This window comes from Anopheles coustani, chromosome 2 (assembly GCF_943734705.1).
Source record: "Anopheles coustani chromosome 2, idAnoCousDA_361_x.2, whole genome shotgun sequence".
In the NCBI taxonomy this organism is placed as follows: domain Eukaryota; kingdom Metazoa; phylum Arthropoda; class Insecta; order Diptera; family Culicidae; genus Anopheles; species Anopheles coustani.
In genome coordinates, this window is record NC_071289.1 from 92,846,880 (window position 1) to 92,873,106 (window position 26,227).

At 46.5% G+C, this 26,227-nt stretch overlaps 1 protein-coding gene across 1 annotated transcript; it reads left to right on the plus strand.

Annotated features, from left to right (window-relative positions):
- Positions 1–539: 539 nt before the first annotated feature.
- Positions 540–26,225, plus strand: LOC131267006 (serine-rich adhesin for platelets). The gene is made up of 12 exons (XM_058269737.1): positions 540–1,675; positions 18,616–18,727; positions 18,802–19,072; positions 19,153–19,275; positions 19,359–21,073; positions 21,134–22,022; positions 22,097–22,215; positions 22,306–22,443; positions 22,560–22,834; positions 22,924–23,012; positions 23,107–23,271; positions 23,361–26,225. The coding sequence occupies exons 1-12, from the start codon at positions 540–542 to the stop codon at positions 23,546–23,548; spliced, it is 5,220 nt and encodes a 1,739-aa protein (XP_058125720.1). The 3' UTR covers positions 23,549–26,225.
- Positions 26,226–26,227: the final 2 nt, after the last annotated feature.

Below are 26,227 nucleotides of genomic sequence, written 5' to 3' on the forward strand. Positions count from 1 at the left end.
TGCGAAAAAAGCCTACTTTGTGCTTAAGAGTAATCGATTGTTTCGAGAAAGTGGTTGCTTCGATCAGCACGTGCATGAGTTTCTAGAAGAAGGAATGCCAAATTTGGGCAGTTGTGTGCGGCTGTGAAACACGGTTCAAGGTGTGATGTTGGCTTAGGAAGGAAGGAGAAGGAGGAAGATCGGATAACCGTACCTCTTCCGGTCAACTGTCAAAACCCATTGTAGAGTGGGGAGTGGAGTGGTGGTGGAGCGAAAGTGTACGTCATTTTGTGCAACGAAATATATAAACAACCGGTCGGTTGAGCGGCTATTACCACACCGGTTTGATAATTCCTCGCTCCGTCGAGTTTTCATTCACACCGTGGTGAAACGTGGTGGTGGGAGAGGAAAACCAAAGGGGAAAGGATGGCGATGGTGTTTGTGCGCTGTTTATGAGAGAAAGTGCCGCTCTGAAAACCCTCCAACAACGTGCCGACGAGATCGGCCCTAGTGTGCGAAAGGTTGCTTCGGCAGACACCGGCATCCGCGTGACGCCAAAGATGAATTCCGTATTTTCTGCATTTAAATCGTCCTCATCCTCATCCTCGTCGTCGTCGACGGTGGCGAACAGTAGCGCCAACGGTGGTGGAACGAACTCGACCGGGAACGGCGGTAAACATGACACCAGCAACGGTACAACCGTTCTCGCCAACGGCGTTTCCGGTGGTCCCAAGTCGGCGTCCAAGCTGCTGCTGAACATTAAAACCCACCGACCCGCGGTGGCCGACCATCCGCCCAACAGTAGCTACGAGAAGCTGCGGCATATCCGCGAGATAAGCTGCACCAACCGGAACAACAGCCTGGTCGGGACGCTCGACCGCACCGGCACGCAGTCGGAGGAGATCCCGTCGGTCGCGACAACGCCCGTCCAAAGCCCGACGACGCTCGACGAGCAGGTGGTGCTGATGGCCAACGGTATCGACACCTCGCCGTCCACCATGATGATGAACGGCGGCTTCGAGGGAGCGGCAGGTCCGCGAACGGCAGGGGGCAACTCCGCGACCGGTCTCGATCAGGTTGATCATCACTACCTTCCCGCGCATAATCATCTACAACTTCACCACGTCACCTCAACGCAACTACCTTCCACGAAAAGTAATGCCAGTTCGGTGGACGGAGCATTCTCCTCCACCAAACTCCAAGTAAAGGCTGACGCAACGACGGGTGATAGCAACAGCAGCAGCAGTAGGAGCAGTAGTAGCTGTAGTACTAGTAGAGCGACAACAACGATGCCTAACGGCCACTGCAGTGATAGTTTACCACCGAAGTGGAACCACACTCCGGACCATGGACCGACGATGGCGGTGACAGTTCCCCTGGCAATCAAACCTCCCTCCGGTGCCACCGTCTCCAGCACGGCGTTGCCATCAGCTGCCAACGCAAGCGGCACAAGTAGCAACACCAGCAGCAGTAGCAGTTCTTCGGGGACGTCCACGTCCAATACGACCGCTACCATGCCACCACGATTCCACAAACCTAGGCTAAGTCTGAGCAGTAGCAGCGGACTATCATCCGCGAACATGCCCGCGGTCCATGGCCGAACAGGTCCGAACGTTGGCAATGGCAGCTCGTCGGGGATGCCACCGCCAAAGACGAGACTTTCAACGCACCAAAGGAATCTTAGTTTAGATTTTAGGTAGGTTTCATGGGATCTCTTCGATAATCTTCCAATTCTTATCAATCGGTTCTTATTTAAGTTGAAACCTAGTAACTCAATCGTTCGTAACGAAATCGTCATTGTCTTGAGTGTACTCTTATTCCTTAATCTCTGGGCTTCTCCAACGATTCCCCAAATTTCTCAAGTATTATTGAGTCATTAAACCGACACCACGCGACCAGATTCACCAAGAGTTGAACACCGGTTCCGGTGAGTTGAATCTGGCAGCCATAAAGTCAGGAACGATGTATATGCTCCACTTAGTTGTCCCCTCGATGGCTCATTGAAGTGTAATTCCTTCGTTTTCCCTCTCCAAAGCGGGCACTCCATTCAACAACGAAATGAAAGGGGAGGATTATGTCACGAGATAGCCCTGAAGAGAGTCGGTACGCGAGGCACAACATCACCACAGTGTCAAGCAAACCGCAACGTTTACCAAAAGTGCAAATTGATGAACTCGGCCGATGTGCATTGAAATAATTGGGGACAAATATAGGACTCGGGAAAATCAATTAGCCTCTCTGTTCGTCCGGTTCCGGAACGTATCGTAAATTAAAAATGACTTCAACAAGGGGGACCAACACCCTTTTCCCAGCGGCATGTATCCCTTTTCTGATATTTGAGGCTTCGAAAACGAGAGGAGACCATTGAAGGGGACATCAATATAGCTAGGCAGAGGCTTCCGACGACACAATAAGTGGAATATAGGACATCTGATCGTACCCTAAATGTTTGGCTCTCGAAGGGCTTTACGATTCCCTGTGTGAAACAGGTTCTGTTTGAGCTTTGCGGTAGGAAAGAACATAAAGGACTCATTCATTGAACAACCATATCTGGGATTCGTAGTGGTAAATTTTGAGTAACCTTTTCCAGTGCCCGAATAAAGACAACCACTAGAGCCAGTCCGGATTTTTTTTCAGCGGGTGGTATACCATGATTCATACTAGTTTTTTGAATCCTACGAAGGCATCGTTCGGGTATTAAAGCTTGACCACAACTCAATAGAGTTTTTATTGGTCCGTTTTTTTACAATAGCAATTTATATGCCATTCAAATAAAGGTCGGTGTTTTTAGCCCGGATTGGTTGGCAGGATTTGGTTTTGAGCGTGGGACGTTGTTTCGAAAGTCTTTTCGTTCGAAAAAAGAAGGGGCCTTTACGCTTGGTGCGAACTTTACGGCTTTTTACCACAATGTGGAACACAATTTTTTTTGCCTGTAATGATCCAAAAATCAGTTCGAAATCCCAAAATTTGCTTATTGCAGAGTGCTCAGGAAGCATTTCTGATCAATTTCGATTTCATAGCACATTTGAATGTTAGTCTAGTCCAACGTTGGCCACTCCTCGTAAACAAGTGAACATTATTAAAATTAGTTAATTACAAGCATTTTATACCCACGACACTACTTCAATACTAAGCGAGTAAAAGTCGGAGCACGTTTTAACAGCGGGATACCTATATGACATCATTTCATTTGAGTTCTACGCGTTCTTGCACCTTTCGGAGGAAGCGACCCTCAATTCCCCCGCTGTACCTCCTACCCAAGAACAGATTTCATCCGTTCGTGACACGGAAGTGCTAGAACGCGAGCTGTGCACGTGCCCAACGCCAAAACGAACGCTACTAACCGAATGGCCAAAGGGTGGGTTCCACGCCGAAGGAAGCGAATGTATGGGACCTTTGTCCATTTCCGATCCATCCATCTATTCATTTTGTCCCTACCATTTGTCCCCCAGGAGGAACAGAAAGGGTAGTAGGAGGTAACGCACGGTTGGCAAATTGAAGTTGATTCAAGCTCTCTGTATGTAAGCTTGTAACTCGTGAGTGGAATATTTTAGGAAGTTGTTCGAAGTTGGTTTCCTCTATTCGTCCAGCAATTCTCCACCTAGCTTAATCTTTTATCTCTCTTCTGTGCGCGTGAGGAAGAAGACCAATGACCTCTGCCAGTGTCATGTACGCCATTTCCCTTGTGAGGCCGTAAGCCCGTTGGCGATCCCGGAAATCGGGAGGTTCATAACGCACGACACTGCAAAAGAACATTCGTGGCGGGCCAAAGTGAGGCGAGGAAAGGAGATCCGGAAGGATTGGAAGAGTGTAGTCCCATAGAAAACATAAACATTCCGGCACTGAATTTGGAACCTAGCCTGAATAGCTCCAAAAAAGGAATTCGTCGATGGATGAAATAGACACCTGGACTATAGTTGGAAGTCTAAAGCCTCAAATAATGTTGCTACCAGGTGGTGTTCGTTCGTGGACTTTCTCTATTTTTGCCACACCTTGTCTGGGGGTGTGTACGTATGTGTGTCCTACATCCGGCAGAATGTTATCAACTTAATATCAAAGTGATAAAGATGATACGGACGGAGGACTACCTGGGCGAAGACCACCGACGACTACCGTACTGGTCATAAATAGTCAAAAGCATATCCTCGGCCGCTGCGATGGGCACGAGTTAATTAAATTAAACCAAATCGATAGTAAATCCAACCGTGGTGAAGGGACCGAAACGTGCTCAACTAATGGTCACAACAGTCAAGTGTGGTGCTGCCTCTAACGGCCAGGGATGCGTTTGCGTGTCGGCGACTAATTTTGCTTTTGCCACACATCGTTGCGTCGCTCGTGGCTTTTAATAGAGATACACATTTCCCGTTCGGGTGTGCTCGCCATTGACAAGCAGGTCGAAGAAGCAAAGCAGGTGTGGAAATCGGGGTTGCCCTCTGGGTGGTTTGCCTGGAGCCGGGACTACGCCGGATTGGCGGACCGAAAATGTTCTTGCCAAGCAAATAATTTACCTTCGCCAGCGGCTAATTGTTTGCACGCGTAGTCCACTGAAGTAAAGTGCACGTGTGCTAGGGCTGGCATTTAAACGGTGTCCCGTGGAGTGGAGTCTATTGCGTCTTGGTGGCCGTCTCGTGCCGTGACGAACGTTGTTGTAATCTCAGACTGAACCTACATACAGTTAACCAATCAGGTGCTATTAAACTGCAACAATCTACTCAGCTTAACTATGATGCTGAAACTTCTAACTGGACCAATTCCGCAACCTGCCGCGGGTTATTGTAACCACGACATAAACCCTAAAGCTTTAGGTGCCGAAACTGATACTGTGGATTTAGACAGAACTTTAAGAAACTTATGTCAGTCTTGTCAGTGCTTTCTCGTAAAAACTCTGCGCTTGTTTCGTCGACAGAGTTTTGTTTGCTAACCGAAGAATGTTTCCCATACCTCGACAATAAGACGATAAGTTATGACCACCAACTCATTCACGAACCATTCGGGAACAGCGTGGAAGCGTTCGCCTGAAACCCCGGTATATCCTTCTTCGGTGCCCGTAATCCGATTGTGTCCCATTTTCTGTCCAGGTAATCAGGGCCAACGGGCAGATCTTTTCTTATCCGCATTTGACCTGATTGCCGATTGCAATGAAATCAGAGAAGTTAGTGCAATCGAATCTTTTAGAGTTTCCTCAACGTAGGATTTTCGTTTAATTATCTCGAACGGGAGGTGCCGGAAAGAAAGCTGAAGAAATTCTGATGCATCCCGAATATACAGTCTCTACCGTCTCCTGTGGAGGTGAAGAACGAAGAATAACACCGATTTATGATGATCTAATGGACCAAAGGTGGCTTCCCGAGGATCGCCACACAGTCAGGCAAGCAGAGAGAAGAGGGATGGACCATTATCTTTATGTATCTCCAGGGAATGTTTCATCATGATGTGGAAGAAAAAGGGGAAAGGATACTTAACCATCCAAGCAGCGACCAACTTCTCCGGTAGCTTGTGGCGTGCTCGTGTGATATTGGAGAGATTTCATGGTGTTGTTTATTAAAATTTATGAATTTCATTCTCGACGACGAGGAGGACTCGACGACCGACGAGTAACGCGATCGAACGGTCATTCAGGCATGAGTTTGGCAGGCAAGAAGATAAGACAGTGAAATACGATAAGCTCAACCAGACAACATCGTGGACATATAGTGTCGGCGGGTCCGTACCGATGGAAAGCAAAAGCGGAGAATCATCTTTTCTGAGGCAATTTATTAATCTTGCAAGAAAGCGGCGTAGTTCTCCGTTGGTGTGGGAGGGATTGAAAGGTATTTGTTGTGTGCGTTTGTAGCTTTCGTGTAAACCGGTGGCCCTTTACAGTTATTCATGAAGCTGCCATGGGCCATAAATCAAATTCTATCTGCCGACTCGACGTACGATTTTATCCATTCATTCCTTTGCTACTCCCAAAGTCGAAGCAGTGGCTATTGATGGAGAACGGATCAAATGATAAACGACCAGTTCAATCTGGAAAGAGTCTTACAGATACGACATTCGATGGAGTGGTTGAGACACTGAAAAGCTTTTAAGTCTTCTATCACGTTTTACATTTTTTGGACAATTGTGTTTGGAGTATTGTGAAAAGTATGGTTAAATCTGGTTTGCTCATTGTAATACTATTGTTTTATAATTACTTATGCGTGGGGTTTCGTTCGCGGCAGATGCAAACTTTCGATAGCCCAGCAAAGCTGTGCGGTAACTTTCAAAAGGGAGTACGTTTGAAGCACTCATGTGTTACCCACTCGCCTTACACAGAAAACAAATTGCCAAAACGCGCCCCAGAGAAAATGGCTGGTTGGGCATAAACTGCTCGCACATTGCATTCCTCCTCGGGCGAAGACGCACCACAGGTAAACACCATCTGCACAAACTCTGTGGCTCGATACGAAAAGTCTCCTCATGCCGTGCATTCTGTGCTGCGATTCGATTTTGAACACTCTCCGGAACGGTCTCGGTTGATGTAAGTTCATCTTCGGCAAGTTTCTCTGGCTCCGTCGTGGGTAGGAAGCGGCGCACCACAGGCCGCCTTTATTGTGTTTGAAGAACATTGTTTGCGGAAAGTTTTAATTACCCTCCTAGCGCGCAACAACACTTGAAAAGCCCCAGCTTCTCATCATCATCGTTGTGCAAAAACCGAACGTTAGACTGGAAAAACTTCAAACTCCTGGAAGACATGCGAAAAAGGGGCGAAGGGGCAGACCGTGATCAATATGTTACGGAAGACTTTCTTCGTGCGATTTTCTTCACATGAGCAGTCATTCAAATTTATTTAGAAGCCGCTGAAAGATGGTTCGATGGAAATCGTGTGTGCTGTTTAGTTTCGCGAGATTGTTAGTTAGAGGAATTACATGATGTATGTGCGTTTTTCCACACGCCAATGTTTAGCTTATTGTTTTTGGCACTTTGTGTAATATAAATAACGCTTGGGTTCTTGTTTCTTTTTATACCAAACAACGCTTGTGTTTCGTAATAAGCTAAGAATAGCTGGAAGGTTTCCAACAACAGCTCAAACTTCAGCGCGATAACATTATTTCCAGCTGCATCTATAATTGTCTGAGGTCGCGCTTTCGTTCTTCATTATCTCAATCACGCCTGGAAGAAATGCATCGTGCCGCGAATCGATTCTTTGAACTGCAATATGCAGTGCAACGGGGGCAAGCGGGTCGGTCGATGCATCTTCTGCTTTCTGAGTTTGCTTTCCATCCGATGACGATTGCATGCGCTGATCTCATGCACTCATGGTCTATCATACTAAAGTTTTCAAACAACTATAGAACATTTTTATTGTTTTGCGATGATATTTACCTAGTTACTTTGTTACCCTATTGTTTGTTACGAAGTGAATCATTTCGTTTCATTCATTTAATTTCATCCGGTCTTTCCACTGAATATATTTCGCGATAACCGCATTTCACTGCGTGGATAAACGAGACTTTATTTACATAAACTAATCTCACTGTTCATTTAAGTATATCTGTTTTATAAACGTGCATTGAGTAAATATTTTCTGAGTACCATCTCCGAACCACTTTCAGTACCAACTTTTGCGATAGTCGATTCGCAAGGTTTGTTTTCAATATCAGTCGCCATCTTCAAGGTTCACTGAACGATCCGGGCAAGTGCATTGGCCCAAAATTCCTTTAGCTCATCGGTTTCGGAACAAAGTAACGAACAACAAACCGCGCAGTCTGCTGTAATCAATCTCTGCGTGTGGTGTAAGTGCACTCCTGTCCATCGTTGGTTTCATTTCAAACCGCCTCAAATTGCGTCTTGCATCATCATCATCATCATCATCATCATCAGCAACATTATCATCTTGATTGAAAGCAAAACATCGCTGCGATAAGAAACGTTACGATTATTGAACGGCACGAATTCTGTATAGCGAACCATCTTTTTCGTACACGGATGCTTTCTTATCAGGCCCGTTCACAGTTGGTTAGGTTTTTGTGGGCGTCTGCTATTACATTCCCATACCTACTTTATAAGTAGCGCCCTCGATGGCCTAGGTTCGAATCCTATCCATGTACACAAAGGGAAAATGTCAAAGCATGACCAAGACGGTCGTTACGCCAAGAAGAGAAGAATACCTACGTTATAGCTCATATCGTAGGGCATAAATATACTTTCCAACTAGCTTTGCTAACTGCATCTGTTTTGGAAATATTAATTAACCATTTTCCTTTCTCTTTCCCTCTCCTTTCAGGTATGTATTTGGCGCCACCTGCAACACGGTATGAGCCAGTAATTCAATGTTGACGAGGAAGTACATCTGAAGAGTTTGTCGCCATTTGGTTGGACCTTTCTCTTTTTAATTTAGCGATAGTTGCTCACATTTAAAATGAATCGTTTTGTTATTGTAATGATCGGCTCAAGTATAACTGTAGTAGGTTTTCAGTCGGAAAATTACGTTTCGCTTTGGTGGTCCGAATCGAACCGTTACTACTCATCTACACTTCGAAAAGTTTAGTAGCGGAAGCAATGGTGAGCGGACGGGTTTCTTTGGAACTTTGATGTGGCATGTGACTGTCTTTTGAAACAGGACATCGTCCCAGAAGGAGCCTTGAATCTCAGGTTCCCGTTAAGGAATTAGCCGGGGAAATTAAATTGGTATGTCGGTGTCGCACGTGGCACGTTTCATGCCATTTCTAAGGCGTTCAGAAAAATTTCTAAAACGCTGATTATACTAAGATAAAAATAATACTACACTAGAGTAAAGGGGGGGAATTTAAAGGGAGAATCGAGTTGAGTTTGCAAAACAACTCGTGAAGTAGTCGGATAAGAAAAACATAAACATGTGAAAACCCAAACAAGATAACTAGCTCAAAAACAAAACTCGCGTAACAACCCCCTCAAATTGTTTGCGAGAGTATTTATTTGCGAGAGCGCCACGGCGGCAATCTATTCGCGTTTATATTGGGTTTTCTTGCTAGTTTTTGATCGCTCTTTGCGATTTGGTCGGTGTATGGACTTTCTTCTCTTTCGATCAACCGCCAATTCCACGTATCAACCCCCACCCGGGGGCGTGGAGGAAAGCTTTTTCTTTATCTTCTCACCATATTGTGGTTTGGCTGACGAATTGACGTTGATGAAGTTGATCCAATGCGTCATGCAATCTTGTAATGTTTACACGGCATTCTCTCCTCAGGGTATCCCAGGGGGGAATTCTTGGCGTTGTAACGATACACTAAAGTGTGCGTAGATAAAAGGCAATCGAAAAAAAAATCGGCAAGCTCAAAGGAATGCAACGGTCCAGCCTTTCTCGGTCGACGCGTGCAAGTTCTAGCTCCAATCTCAAGTGCGGTCGATTTCCCCCCCACTCGCGGTCAATAAATAACTCCCATAAAGCGATGAAGCGGAAAACCCAATTGTGTTTCTATTGCCAAACCTACACCGGTGCATTGCGGAGAGCACCTGTCTGTGTGATGGTGCGGTGTTTGGACAAGATTGCTCTACACACGGTTCATTGACGAACGATTCCGCGAGGCCGCTCTCGTCGCGGCGTTTCGATGCGGATGGGAAACCTTACAAAACCATCATCGTCATCATCATCATCATCATCTGCTGTTGTTCCACGAACACATCGCGCGGGGCTTCGAAAATGCACACGTGAGAGAAATGCCCCTTGTACGTTCAAGGCGCTACCGTATCGTATCGGCTTACAACGATATGGTGTGTGTCGATGCGGCCACGGCAGGCGATTCCGTTTCGAAAGGTTTTCGGCGTCGGGAAGCTTCTCCGCTCGTCTCGCGGGCGGGGTGGAGGGTTTCTGTGCCCGTTTTCAAACGGAATCAGTTGTGAGTAGTGGCCGCGCTCCATGACTCTGCTCTCTGTCGACGTGTAGCACACCCACAACTGGCCCTCCAGTAGAGGACTGCCATCGCGTGGAATCGGTTCACTTGTTCCGCGGTCGCGCAGTAGCTTAGGTGTCCATTGTTTTTATTGTTTTCCGTTATGTTAAGCAAAGCATTAGTCATCCGAGTTCGTTTGCGGTTGTGATAAAGAGGGTGCAGTCAAGAAAAAGTGTGTTGCTTGTTCCCAAAACTGCAGTAACTCCAACCTGGGTGACATTTGCCCTTCCCGGTGATAACGATCGTAACGTGCCGCAGGATAACGTTACTCGTCCAAAGGTGATGTGGTCGATAACGCAATGATCTAAGGTTGCGGGTGGCAAGAGCGAAGGAAGGGTTCCTCGTAGGGCCTATTTTCTATAATCCCTAAGAAAAAGAAAAAAGAAACAACAAAGTAAGTAGTGAACCAGTGTGGTGTGTTTGTGTGGTGTGGTTTTGGGTGCGATACAATTTCTGATAAAGTGGTTCCATGAGTCCATTGCGAACTGGTGCGCGATAACAAGCGACACTGGTAGTGTTAGTAGTAGCGGTAGTAGCACTTGTTCCCTTTTGTTACAAGCCCTACCAGGGTTCACTAGTAGTAGCTGTCAAACCGTCGATCTTCGCGGATTGGAAAGTTGGCACAGATGTGGGATGCTGAATTGTGAGTGAATTCGGCGCAGCAAGCAGCACCGTGCCATTGTTGGTGGCCTTGCACACGTACGATGCACCCATCGCGATGGCGGCGCGCGTTGAAACGGTGGTAGTGCCACCCGCGTGGCCACCACCTGTTGTGTGTTTGTGGTAGGATTTCGTGCCGCGAATGATGATGGTGATGATAAAGATGATGGTTACGCGAACGTAAAGTGAAACTTTTTTTTTTATTCCATCCTACCTACTGACGAAATCCATTTTACCAACCTCAATTAGACAACTCTACTCGACTCGTGCAAGCCGCAGCGAAGTGTTGGTTTCATTTCATGAGCCCCCTCTTCCTTCGGTAGTGTCTTGTGGTTCTTCCAAAAACAGTGCACAGCGGTAACGGTTTTACTATTTTCCTCCCCTTCGGAGGGAGGTTTTTACTTTCCCAATTCACTCCCAACTTCATCAACGCAGGATTTGTTGGTACAAACACTGTTGCTGCTGGAGTAATGCTTCTAGTGTATTCTAAAAACACCTTCCATTTGTTGTTGTGGAGTTTGGTGAAAAGTGAAACAGTCTTGTGTTCAGTGTAATTTTTCTAGTGTTGCATTAAGTGTGCTTTACGTTATCTCTAACTAATTCCAGCGACCTAAATCATCTTGGTCGGGCTTTACCACCTTGTTTTCCCTTTCGAAGCAAGCAGAGGAGGAAATAACCCTGATAGAGAACTCTGTGTAGAATGCGATTTTGAGGTACGGAAGAGAATCTACTTCCAATGACGCACAGGGAAGCAGCGCCACCGCAGCAAAGGATACAGGCTACAGGTGTTCGTTACTTTGCAAGAGCAAAAAAACACCACGATGTCAATCGTAGGACTGTTCATAAATTGATGTGTTTACGTTACGCGTATCTTTTGATCCATCGCTTACCACTTGTTGGTATCGTCGAACAAGAAGTGGGCTGAGGACATATTTCCGATACCGACATAGTCGGTATTGTTACTTACATTACCAAGTATTACTATTCTAATCGAACAATAATACATTGAAAGGTACTAAAGTCCGTCATATTCCATTATCAAGCTGAGAGTTTTGTAATCCACACAGTTCGGGGGAAAGGATTATAATATGATGAAGGTAATCGTTTCGATAGCACGACGATAGCATGACCGATAAGAGAGGTAGTCCGCTAGATGTCGTCTATGGTGACGTCAAATCTTAATAAAAACCTCTGTCGGGGTTTTCCCACGAAGGTAATTTCTTTCACCATTGACATTAAGTAAATGAAAGAGGTCATGAAATGTCGGCCCTAAGATTCGACTTTCATCATCTTTAGGGTGCAAATAAGTTGTTTGTTTTACAGTAAAGATCGGTTTTTTTTTGCTCGATGAGGTCGACGGCGTTAGAAGTCGTAGCGGTAAATGGTACGCTACTGTTACGCAGAAACAAATTTTCACATTCTACAAGTTTCTAACAACACTCTAAATGCGTCATAAACATCGATCGATAAGAGAAACATTGCTGCTATCCGGCGAATAGCAGGGTGTTGAATTTATTCTTTATTTCGGAACAAATTTTTTTACCACTTTTTTAAATAACATCGTGCGTTATAACTTTGACCAAAACAATGACTGAATTGACAACGCAACAACTCCAAACGGAACGTGCAAGTGCGGTTGTTTAAGGTGTTTATTTACGTCCCCACCGTAAGCCAATTAGCTAAATGAAACATGTCAATTTCGTCACGCAAATCGAATGGCAAAATAGAGTAAAATGAAGCTGATGAAAAACAGTTCGAAGTGTTCAACCCATTGCGGCTCATTCACTCGAAATGAAGTCCTTTCAAAGCAATCCAATTTACATACTTTTTGTAGCATTTCATTCGTAGGTAATTTGACTGTTCAACTTCCTTTGGTACCAAATCCGTGTTGGCTGATAGTTAACATTCCAGTCGAACATCCGTTGAACCCATCTCTAAATGATTAAAATCGTCTGGAGACAAAAAATATCTCCAAAGCCTTCCTAAAGCCCGACCTTTTTTCCTCTTTCTGGTTTGGTGTTCAGGGTGTCTTCTTGCTAGCATGTGAATAACAAATACAACAGACAAAAATACGTATTGCTTATCTATGCGACGCGCCCAAACGTGCGATTTCTTATGAATCATAGCGCTAGGCTTTCGTTGTTGGTGATGACTGTCTGGCCCACTGTAATGAGCCAAACTCGGACTCAAAGGTTAAAAGATGTGTGCAGGCGTACGTTTTCGTTTGTGTTGGAAGCTTTACTGTGCGAATTAATAACCAGAGATTCTGCCTAAGAAAATTACATATTAATCCAACTCCTAATCCTTCTTTACTAGGCCGGATAAAAGGATCTTTGTATGGATAAGATAAGATTGAAATTCAACCATCCATGTTCATGCTACGTTTTGTACATGGAAAAGAAAAATGTTGCCTTCAGTGCTAATTAATGTACACGTGTGGTGTATAATAGCATTTCTGCGCTGTCGTCAGTGAAGACATAAGTATGGACACAACAACCAACGTCAGTACACTAAGCTTGATTTACATAGACATAATAAAGAAAAAGCCAGACAAAGTTTGGTCCTGTTAGGATAGGCAGAATATTTCTTTGAAAACGACTCCACACTTCGCACGAGACCCGATTGAGAAACAAGTACATACATTTGGTTTTGAACGATGCTGATCCTCGTGAAACCATGTGGTGTATATTCCCGCTGACAATTCGACGAATTAGAATGCTTGTTAGAATGTTTGAAAGTTGTTACACGTTTTTGTAATTTCAACATTCACGTGTGAGGTCAACTATCGTCCGTATCACGTGGCAAAGTTAATTTACTTTACACACAATATGGTCCAGCTATTGCTGACTCGGTTTATTAAACAACATTTAAATGGCGGTTGATATTGGATCTTCGCGAGTGGTTCATGTTAGTATAATCCAAAACAATGGATGGCGATTTGTAAAATCATCGAACATAACTAGTGTCATTTTCAGGACCTCTGTTGTGCACATTATTCTTCTCATACTCATTTGAACCAAATTCGGTTGGGGTTTTCCACAGGCCCGACAGACAATCTCGAAAACATACGATGGGAAAGTTAGTAAGAAGCCTTTTGTCCATCTCGACGGTTGACGAAATGCGAATCCTGGCAAGTGCAACCTCGTTTTCGTGGGAAAATTTACGAACGCAAACGTCCGTCCGGTGAGGCGGTTACGGAAAAGGGTTGGCCACAGATACTGGCCCTTGGTTCTTGAATGCCACTTGTCGTGCGTGAAGTGTGTACAAAATATAAACCACAAATGCTGGGGTGATTTAAATCCATCCGACGTTGTAGAAAAGTAAATAAAATGGAAAATATGTTGCCCTTTGCAAACATTACAGGTGAAGCAACATTGAAAACATGTACTTCACGCAACTTGTAAATAGGAACACTTCAACATGAATTGATAAAAGAAAAAAGAATTGCAATCCTTTGGAGGTTAAAAAGTGATGATTTGGGAGAGGAAAAGCGTTAGAAAGATAGACATTTCAGTGCACATAATTACTGTTTTATGTCAATTTGCAAATTGTCGGCAGCACTTCGGTCTCTTTCGGTTCTTTTTGACACTAGCACGCATCGTGTGCTCTCTAGGGTTTGTAGAAGGATTATTTTGGCTATCGTTCAAAGTATTTTATTGCGTACTGCCAAACAGATTCGAAGTGGACATGTCGGATGTTCCACCCTTTCACAGAATTGTAGATTTGTATTGAGAAACGCTTGCCAGTATGGTAATGAGCATTTTTGTTTTTTTGTATTCACACCCAGGGTTTGTAATAAATTGCACATTCCGACGGAACGAAGCACGAAGGGAGAGGAGATCTGTTCAAGGAGTGGCAGCTGTGTGGTCTTTGCATTCCCGCCATCGTCCCTCAACCCGCCTTCGTCGTCGTCGTTGACCACTTCTACTGCATCTATTTAAACAATCTCACAGATCACGAACGGTCAGAGTCAACTTCGTGAGTGTTGGACCTAAGCCGGTTCAAGTACCGGGCCAGTGTGTCTCGAGTGTACTGAGAGTGTGGCCGATAGTCCTGTAGTCTATGCACGACCCGATTTCGGTCGACCAACTCCGATTTATTGGTGGATTGGTTCAATTCCCACCGGGTTCCCGCGAAAGCCGACATGCAAAGCATGCTACGTGGTCTATGGTGTTGCAAGTACTGCAAGCACACTCCATGGCCAGATGACAGTTGGCAATGAAGTACACTCGTTTCGCCGGATCGTGTGACTCCACCGCTGTTGCTATGCGAATACATACGGTCATGCTCGAGTGGTCCACCTTAGCTCAAAGATTTATGCAAAGGCAGAAATGACTTTCCCACACGACCATTTTAGAAGATCAACGAGCTTGGGTGGACAGAAGAGACTCCTTGTTGTAGCTGACGATGTCAACAGATGCGAAAGAAAATCAAGTCGAGTGTAGCAAGTACAAGTTGAGGTTGGTTTTAAAATTCTGACCCGATTCTCGACTTAAAAAAGAAACTCCATACCCATGAGTTCTAGCTCTACCTCACTTGTGGTACTGAAAGAACTGTTTCTACTTGCCTTTGTTGCCGTAACATTGCTCCGTAACCATTGCGTAACTACAATAGTCTACACGCGCGCGCTCTTGTGTAAATGAAATCCTCGTTACACAGAACCGGTTCTGCACCTGTGTGAAACCGCCGACCGGAAAGAAGTCAGGGTCTACCGGCTGGTCTCTCCCATCCCCTCGTTACACCCACGTCACAGTGATGCCTTCTTTTGGTGCGGTGGTGTTGTTTTTTGTGTGCTAATCTGCATCATCTCCATGCGATCGAGCAATCGATCGATCGGGGTTGATCAGTTGCAGCGAGGACCTACGAAGGGACCAGAGCTGGTAGGTTCAAGATGGTTGCGGTTGTTCGTGCACGATCGATTACAATATCGTTTTACACCATGCGGGGCGCAGGTATTATTTGGTGTTCGAAAGGAACTCAAGCACAGCAAGTTGGTTCTGGGGTTTCGAGGGTCGATCGGAGGCTCTAATGCCGTAATGGAGGTTATGTAAACAGGCATTGTTCTAAACCGAACACTAAAACATTGTTGGAATATTCTCGATAAGGTTCTGAGAAATTCTTGGCAGTTGAAGTTTTAAGAGTTTTTAGAACGCTTTCTTAGTTATGGCCTATTTTTAAAAGCCCAAAGGACATTCTCTCTTAGAGTAGTCAACGGTCAAACAAGAGAAAACTCCACGGCTAGAAGCTACGAATTCCACCCAGATGTACATAAACAAAGCTGTGTTATTCTACGGGATGGAATGCAACTAGCAGAGGGGACCATTCCTGAAGTCAGTGGTAAAACACATGCCACTCTCAGAAAAGTTAAAATACTGCTCCCATCGGCGGAGGACCCAAGCCGGAGGATTGATGTTCCGCATGACTGTTGTGATGTTCCTCTCGGATGAAGTCTGAGTCACCCTTTGGAGAAACAGTTCCGGTACTTGCATGGCCTGTAGGTGCATATCTTCGTCGTGTTTAAAACCCCGTGCAAAGAGGAGTCTCAGTATCCGAAGAAGTCGTGGGGGAATCTGTTAAAATATTTTGTTCGTCGTAAACCTGACATCCAGGGTTCTATTTTCAGAACAATGATTTACGGAGGCACATGTGGGTTGAATATCGCCACAAAAGGGTGGCATTTTGATGCTCGGAAACGTAGCACGACTCCGTAGTTGGAGTCGAATAGAGGGCAGCTTGTCCCGGTTGCAGGATGAAGAGTTGCTGCATCGAGACTGAAAAAGAGCTAAAGGGGTGGGACAGTTAGTAGTTAGTGGGCTTTACTTTGGATTTGAGTGTGACTTTGAGAATGCAATTATATCACCCTGCTCTTTGGAAGCAGAATCTGGAAGGTTTCAATTCTACAGATTTCCAATATCGAAGTCTCAATTGAGCATTATTTCTCTTACAAGCCATCCTTATCGTTGAAGTCGGTGATAAATTCCTTTCCCAATGCTATAGCCAGTTCTATATCACTTCATATCTACACAGTGTAGTTCGAGACATTAAAATATGATTTACTTTACGCACGTGCTTCCCACGCATCTGACGGTTATATACTAGTCCACACAGTTCCTGGCGTGTGCGAGAAGAATTCAAACCACCACTTGGGATATTGGGGTTCAGATGTAGCAGCTCGGATTCTCTCAGCCGTTTTGAGCTACGGAAGTGCGTGTGGATAATGAATGTTGTGGTCTCAAGGCAGCGTGCTAATATTCCACTCTTTATCGGCTCTCTAGTTTGCTTCCTCGCGTTCTCGCCCCATGGCCACGAGTCGATCGGCGCGCATGGGACTACTTGGATGTGGGTGGTTTTTAAACAATCCTACAAAGATAGAACGAATGGTCTTAGAACGCGCGATCTTTGCCCCGCGCGAACAAATTCGAAACAATTGTATCATCTTCTCTTAATTATCTCCCCTTGGGGTGGCGTGGAGACCTCAATGGAATGGAATGTCTAGGACCAGTTTGATAAATGGCCACAGTCGGTGCCGGTTTGAGATCCACGCGAAGTTGGAATGAAACACTCGAACACTGGAATCTCTCCCTCCGAGACAAGTCTCACTGGTCTCACAACTGTATGATTGATCTTGAACTAACCGATGAACTCCATCTTCGCTTGCATTCTCGGGGGTTTCAAGAAGTTGGTCTGGCATGCCGGCAAGGTCATTGAAGAGGATACTGAGAGATTTTGGGAGGTTTAAATGAAAACATTCAGCCACTAGCGGGACAAGTAATATGAGAGGAGTTTATATTAGCCTACTCCGTCTGAAGTTATATTTGCAGTGAAAGTAATGCAGCGAATATCATTCGTTCACCTTCAAACATTGTCCGTAACAACAACACTAAACTGGCTGACGGAAAAACGTAACACCTTGTGTTACGCTTTGTTCACTGTTGCTTTGTAGTGGCCCTAAAAGCTAATCAGATTAAAAGCACGCGCTTGCCGGCATTCCACCGCACTGTTTACGACATGCCGACATCACACGGGGGTTACCCCGGGGTTACATTAGGATGCATACATTCCGTTTACGATGCTGATCACCCGCCGTAACCTTGGGTGGCAAAACAGAGGCGCCAAAATCCGGGCGATGGAAGTCGTGGTGTCCATTTATTTCCTTTTCCACCGGCCGGTCCTGCCGGGTGTGCGTTAAGTAATGGATTTTAGTCAAATTGACCCTTTTTCTGTGTTCGGCCGTCCCTGTGATGCTGCCGATGATGATCCCATCGCTGGATGTAACTTTTGGGTCTTTTCACTGCCTTATAAATCTACTTCCTCTGTATCACTTATCAAATTCATCTCTCGATTTGTTACGCTTTTTGTAGAATATACCAAATATTTACTAAGTTTTTGCAACGATGCAAATCGTTCCTGTTTTGGTTTGAAACTGCCTAGACACTATCGCTCCTAGTTTCCTCTAATTTCTACGTTGTGTTTTATCTCAAAAATGGTAAACGCGTGCTTCTCGTGCCACTATCCAAACTCAAGAGAGTGCTACGATACAGGAAAAAACCTAATCTAGCCTGCTGCGTTGGTAAAAAATTGCACCCTTGAAACGCAGTCAAGAAACGCCTACTCGAATCTACTATTTACAAATTTACACAATTCAAACCAGCCGTTCCTTTCTGAACAGTTCCTATTCACTATCAGTCATGCTCAACAAAACTATCTCCGTAAAGGAAACGGATTCCACTGCGATAAATGATGTTCGTTCAGAGTGAACACATTAGGATCCGCTTCTTTCATTCGTACAATCGCTGCCCTGCTTGTGCTTAAGGAAAAACTTCACATTTATGTTGCGTTATGCGTGGGCGCCCTCCTGAAGCTTTTGGAAATGGAAAAACTGGACAGTTTAGCCTCCCTTTCTTTTCTTGTGAAATACTGGCTGTCTCTGACAAATTACTTGAAATCGTACAGCCTTAGGCGATTGCAAATTAAGTGCCTTTTGAATGAAAGGAAACTGAAGCGCCTCAATTCAGAGAAACGCAATTTTGACAATGAAATGAACTTTGGTCTCTAATTTGATTTCGATTCAATTCACTTCCAGATCGATGGGAATCCTCTTGCCTCCCGTGTCGCAGGTGACCAACACTCGGATCAACATGACGCAGCACCATCGGAATCGCAGCTTGGACAGTGCCCTTCAACGGATACCGGAGGTAAATGCCAAACAAAAGCCGTCCACTTCTTTGGGACCACCTTACGGAACTCGTCGTCTTTTTTGCCTCCACAGGTGGAAGTTTCCTCGCCGTCCGCGGAATCAGAGAACACACTGCACTGCCCGAACGCCATCCTCAGTGGAACGATGTGCAGCAAAATCATTCAAACCTCATCCACCAACCCGACCAATACGCCGAGCAACAGCGGTGGCCGAGGATCGTCGGCATCTGCGGTGGGACCAACGCCAACGGGTACCCTCGGGACGGTACACGGTGGAAATGGAGGAACACAGGGCGTCGAGATGCGTAAACAGGCAGCCGGCAAGGGGGATAAACTAGATCGAGGTAGGATCCACGACTTTGAATGCTTTTGTGTGTTTTTATGGTGATTGTCATTTGGTTGTGTCTTCGTTTCGATTTGGTAGGAAGTGCCACGTTACGGACATTGAAGGGAAGTCACTCCACCGACGCGGAGACGATAAGTGGTTCGAAGGACAGCGAGAGCAAAAAGCGTGAAGATCTAACGAGTCTTGGTTCGGACGATTCGGGTAAGTTCAATCTTAAACCCTTGCTTGGTTCCCTCAGAAGAAGACATATCTCTCATCTTATGACTTTTTTCTCCCCGGTTTAGGTATTATTTGCGGCTCGGAACCAGACCACACGTCACTGACGCGCATTCGAAGGTCGCGGGAAAGCCTAGACTCTGGTGAGATCGATCCTTCCGAGGAAGAGTGCATAGAAATCCTGGAGACTACCTCGATGGAGGAAGAGTATCGGATGCTACAGTCCGACCTGTGCTTCTACCCGGTCGTGGAACGACAGAAGGACGATGGAGCGCAGACGGATGATGCTTGCATCGAACCGCAGCAGACGACAGTGACAGCGGCCGGGTCCGCGCTGAACCAGGGTCCACTCACCGATAAGGTGCGCTACCGGCAGCAGAACATGACCCGGGCCGCCATCATGCTGGAGAAACTGTTCGTCCCGATCGACTACGAGGATGGGATCGCCGGGGCGGGAGTTGGCAACGAGGAGGACGAGATGCTCCTGCCGGACGCACCGACACCAATCGTCGGCGAAGGAAAATCCCTGACAACGCCCACCAACGCCCTGACACCCGTCCTGCCGGGTGGGGGGGTGGCCGTCGCTTCCGCTACCGCAGCAACCATTGTGCCAAGTACAAACACCGCCAGCGCGGGCGAGAAGGCCGGCGGTGGCAGTGAATCACAGCCGCCACCCCCGGCACCACCGACGAAGGCGGATCAAAAGAACGAAGTGATCTTCCGGAACTTTTTCGGTGCGACCAAGAACGCCATCTTTCGGACGGCGCAGAGCATCATCGATAATCACGAGAAGAAGCATGCGGCCAAAAACCGCGACAAAGGACAGACGTCGTCGGAAGAGGCGACGGCGGCCAATAGTGTAGGATTGAGCGGGACAACCGGTGGTTCATCGGGTGGGAATGGTGCCGTAGCGACGGTGAAATCGCCGACGGAACTATCGAGGAAGCGGGAATTTGGTAGCATGTTCGGATCGCGAAGCAAACAGCAACAAACGAGTAGCGTCACGTCGCCTACCGTTAGCGAACCGCCGACGGAGGCGACCACAGGTGAGGCATTGGCAGCTGGAAATCACCTGCTTGTCGTCGCTCCCAAGACGGCCTCACTATCGAAATCATCATCGACCGCGTCGCTGAAGGTGGTACCGGGGGTGGCCGTTGCGGCCAGCTCGTGTCTCCCATCCGTCGAACATTGCGTCAATGGCAGCGTGGCGCGCGATGACTCGCAAAGCCGAAACGAGCGAAGCGGCCAGAGCGGCCTGTTGCGGTTCTTCGAGTCGCCTGTCTTCAACATCCACTTTGCCGTCCACTATTTGTTCTACTCGAAGGAACCGGGCGTGCTGAGCTTCATCGGGAACAAGATCTTCAGCTTCCCGGACGCCGAGGTGGACCTGTACATTCCGCAGCTGATCGTGATGTACATGCAGATCGAGGAACTGTCCGAGGTGCTCGACCCGTATCTGGTGTACCGGTGCCGGCAGTCGGTGGACTTTTCACTCAAGTGCGTTTGGCTGCTGGAGGCGTACAACTTCAACATGGAGATGCTGAGTGCGGCCGGAAACAGCATTCGCAAGCACCTGAGCCTGCTGAGGGAGCTCTACCCGAAGCGGGAGCGCGTGAAGACAGTATGTCCGAGTAAGGTATCGCCGAGTGGAGGAGATTCAGGAGCAGGAGCGCAACATAACGATCCAGCATCTGGTTCCGGACAACATGCGGCGTTGTCGGCCGTACGGAAAACGCACCACCGTTCGCAATCGGATGCGACCGGCATGCTAGGGATGCTTGCGGTTAACCCCAAGATGCTACTGTACGGCCAACCATCGGCGGTAACCGGTGGGCCAACACAGCAACACCTTCTGCATCCCCTTCCCGCTCTTCCACCGAGCAGCAGCAGCAGCAGTAGGACGGCATGTCTGGGAGATTTGAGTACGGGGCGTGCCTTCGACAACGGTTGCCCCTGCTTCGAATCCGTCCGGGGCACGGTAAATGACCTACTCGGCCAGCAGACGGTATGCTCGTGCGGTGCACCGAAGCTGGCGCCCGAAAAGGAGTTCATGAAGGCGCTGATCGACATCGGCAAAATGCTCACCTGCCTGCAGACGAAGATCGAAAAGACGTCGCGTTTACGCATCCTGCTAAACCTGATCAACAAGAACCTGCCGGCGCGCGTGTGGCTTCCACTGCACTCGGAAACCCCGCACCACGTGGTGCGCATCACCGAGGAGAAGACGGCCGTGCTCAACTCCAAGGATAAAACGCCGTACATCATCTACGTGGAGGTGGTGGAAGTGCACGACATTTACACCTCGCCCGTCATTCCCAAGCTGATGCCAACGCTTCGGCACACCAAGAGCGAGGAACGGCTGGACAGCGGACTGAACGGTGAACCGTCGCCAGCCGCAGTGCCCCAAACGAAGACTGACATACCAACGCAAGCGCCGCCGCAATCCAGTGAGGACGCGACTTCGACGCAACCATCAGCAGCCCTGGCGGCGACGTCGACACGAGCTGCCGGAGGACGACATAGCAAGCTGTCGGAGTGTTCGGTGGAGAATGGCGTCGGCACCGCCGGAGCTAGTGGTGGAAGCATGATGGAGCTCGGGTTGACCGAGGATGACGTGTGGTCGCAGGAGGACGACGAAATAACGGCCCAGTATCTGAGCCTCACGAAAATGTCCACCGATCGGGACACCATATCGCAGTTCTCCGTCGATTCGTACGACTCCCGGGAACATCGTAAGTGGGATGTGTGGGAGTGTGTTTGCTCCGAGTATAGTCAACCATTAACGTTTCTTTCTTTTCCATTCCAGATACACCAGCGCTTTTCAACATCGGCGAAGTCAAGAAGCGTCACTGTGCCAACCTTAACTCGGAGAACGCGAAACCGTTCAGTAACGATCCTTCGGATCCATCCGCTGCCGCCCTCAAAGTAAGTGTAGACATTTTAACCCAAACGGTGCACGAACTTGTTTTCATTGAATGGTTTTATTAACGTACCTTATCGCCATCTCGTTTGAAGGAACCGTGGCACGAGAAGGAGAAACAAATCCGTGAGTCTTCACCGTACGGGCATCTCCAGAACTGGAAGCTCCTTTCGGCGATCGTGAAGTGCGGGGACGACCTGCGACAAGAACTGATGGCTACACAACTGTTGCAGGTAATTTATTCAATGTCATGTTAGCAATTTATACGTAACGACGGTGAAATGTAACGTTTGTGTATTGATACATTGCTTTTGGTTTCTTTTATTTTGTTTGACTGTCCTACAACTAGATGTTCAAGCTGATTTGGGACGAAGAAATGGTGGGTCTTTGGGTGCGCCCGTACCGGATCGTGTGCCTATCGAACGACTCCGGGCTGATCGAGACGATCGTCAACACCGTGTCGCTGCATCAGATCAAGAAGAATTCCAACAAGAGTCTGAAGGACTACTTTGTCGACGAGTATGGCGCACCGGAGACGGATCTGTTCCGTCGTGCGCAGCGCAACTTTATGCAATCCTGTGCGGCGTACTGTCTGATATCGTACCTGCTGCAGGTGAAGGATAGGTAAGTTGGCCATAAGCATGCTTCCATGGAATGGCAGGGGCAAATGTTTAATGTTCTCAACTCTCGCCCTCCCGGTCACAACATAACAGACACAACGGCAATATTCTGCTGCATTCCGATGGACACTTGATCCACATAGATTTTGGATTCATTCTCAGCATATCGCCGAAAAATCTAGGTATGTATCGAGGGATCCAGCAAACATTTTCATATTAAATACATGTGCAACTGTTGATGATTTAATAAAAATGTTTTTCTCCACCTTCTTATAGGCTTTGAACAGTCACCCTTCAAACTAACGCCCGAGTTTGTCGATGTGATGGGCGGCCCGGAATCGGAGTTGTACTGCGAGTTCAAGTATCTGCTCCTGGACGGGCTAAAGGCAGCCCGGAAGCACATGGACCGAATCATCAACATTGTGGAGATAATGCGAAGCAGTAAGTCCCTCCCCACACCACCCTAAACATCGTTGTTTCTTCCTCGTCCCCACAACTAATCGATCCCAATCATTCCGATTCTTTCGCAGGTTCCCAGCTGCCTTGCTTTAAAAACGGGTGCTCCGGCACGGTACGCAACTTGCGGAACCGGTTCCACATGAACCTCACCGAGCAGGAGCTGGAGCGGAAGGTGGAGCAGCTGATACAGGACTCGCTCAATTCGCTCTCGACGAAGCTGTACGACGGCTACCAGTACATCACGAACGGCATCTTGTGAGAGCGATTCTACATGAAAATCTAAGTGTGATGCTCTGGGCGACGGGATGGTTGGATGTGAGACATCGGGCGGATACGACGTACGCAGGCCACGGAAATGGCCCAACGGCGAAAAAAGAAGAGGACGTATACCAGAGTACAAATCGATCGTGTGCGAGTTGCGTTTGGCGAGAGAGGAGGAGGAGGGCGAAGTGGGCAGCGGGATCCCAACAAACAAGGTTCGCGTGCTTATATAAAAACAGTTGATGTTGTATTTTGTAAGCGATTTCCACGCTTTTCTTTACACAATCTAAAAGAGGTGTTATTTATTGTAACGCTATTTGTTATAATTGTTTGTGCCCTACCAACAAAGGACAGGGGCGGGGAGAGTACGAATTAGGGAGAGACAAACGTCCCCGAGAGTGTTGTAATTGACGCATTCGCATCATCATTGCCTTCGGTTGCATTTTTATATACGTTTTTATGCGTGGATTTAGCCGGAAAGAGGGATCCTTTAATCCATCTCCGTTCAGCTGCTGTAAATGTCGTTTGAAGAAAAAAGGGGAAAAAATGGAACCGCCAAAACACCGTGCAGAGATGGTAGAATGTAATCGACGCCGTAGGTCGAAAAAGACGAAGAAAAAAAATATAGCAACTAATCAATGCAACTAAAAGACCAATGGAACAACACACGCAGCAACATCCTTCCGGAGTGGCAAAGTGTAGACCGTAGTCATCGATGTGTGCTTTCGTTTTGTTCTTTCTTTTTTATTATACATATATATATATTGTACATAAACGAATTGCGATGGGGAAAGGAAATCAAAATGAGTTGCCACCAGTCTCTCGAAGCTTTTTGATCAGGCCCGTGTGGCACGTGTGAAAAGGGAGTAAGTTAGTAAAAGAGGATAATGACGGGGGATAGAAAGGTCACAAATTCGGAAATGAACGCTATGTTGTAACTACAAGCAACAACATTAGCTTTTGTATGAAGAAAGCCAGTTGGCTTGCGTTTTTTTTTAATAATTCTTAAATCCTAAATTTAAATGTCCACAGTTCACATCTCATAGCCAACTCGGTTCACCGAGAGTGTTGAAGAGTAGAGCTGAATGTATGTAAACTACACTAGCTTAGAAGCAGCAGCAAATCATCAAAAGCGGAAGAGGAATCACACAAGGCCCTCCAAGAGAACTAACTCATTACGAAACAAAAACTCATAACTATCGCTTTTTTTAGTTTTCACATGCAGAATGGGAAAAAAATCGGAATCGAAGCAAAAGACGAAAGTGATGCATCTTTTCGCTTCAACAACCACCACAGACAAAGTTGCTTAAAATAAGGCAGGAGTGTACGTTGGCGAGCATAAAAGCAAAAAAACCCCAAAACATGCTGTCTGGGTGGGTGTATGTGTGTGTGTGTGTGTGTCTGTGTGCAAATATTTTCACGGTGCGCATAGGTAGAAGAAGTAAAAACAAATGTAAAACAAAGTGAAAAAAACATTAACGATAAGTCGATGTAAACGGTTGTAAATAGACAGGTAGATAAGGATGTAATTCAAAGGAACCACAAAGCCACCCCAGCCGCACGTGAAAACATACCGATACACACACACAAACACACGTGACAACCTTCCGGAGAAAGGAACGATTAGCAATCGATCGATGAGGGATCGCAGATGGAAAGCTTGTAAATAAGTGGCGCCAAATTCGCCCAAGTTTGAGTTCCATCGCGTTCGCCCATCCTGTAAACCAGCTTCTTCAGCTTCGTCCAACTGAATCGGCTAAATCTAGTTAAAATACCTACTGCCGCCAAATGACTTGGTAGCCGCTAGAATGCAATTTTGAAAACTACAATCTATTGGAAAGCACACAAACCAAACACTTTCTCCATTTATATATCTCTCTCTTAGATCTCTCTTCGCTTCATCTTATCTCTTGTATATTCCTAACTAATTAGAACCCGGGTGGAATAATGAATGTTCACACCGGCGATCGGAACGTATGAAGTAGAGAAAGTCGGCTGAAAATAGTATGGAAAAAATGTTCTAGGAGCCGCAAAACTCCTAAGACTGAAGACACCCAATTAAGACTCATAATCAAACCGCCCCTTCCCATGTTCCGATAATTGCAATTCAGGACCGCTCGTTCCGTTTCTGAACCAAGAATACTCAAACTCTTACGACGTGTCCATGGCCGCCACCGGGTGCCGGGTGAGGAGGGATGAAGTGTTGTGAGGGACAACATCCGCACAAAGTCGGGTTTTGTCCCTCTTCGATCGATGCCACCACCGGGTCAGTTTTAAGGAAACAGTCGTTGGGTCTGTCGTTTGATATCTTATAGGTTTAGGTTTAGGTATGTTCGCGTAGGGTTATGTTTTTTTTATACAATCGTTTCTTTTCATTCAGTTAGTGTATTGTGAAATTTCGGAAGTGTAAAGAATTTTCTCGATAGAAAGGTAAAAAAGAATTGTATGTTCCGATCTACGGTTTATGGATATTTGCTTAACACAAAAACGCTGTTCCATAATGTGCTATATATGTGTATGTATAATGTTCACATTAACTACGTTCCGGGATAAAACTGTATCGGGTTCCGTTTATATCCTTATGATTATCCTTAGTTTTACCGCCCTCACTTGTAACGAGAAACAGGAGGGGGAAACGGGCAGATGGCGCAGAATTGTACAGAAACGTTAAGAAATC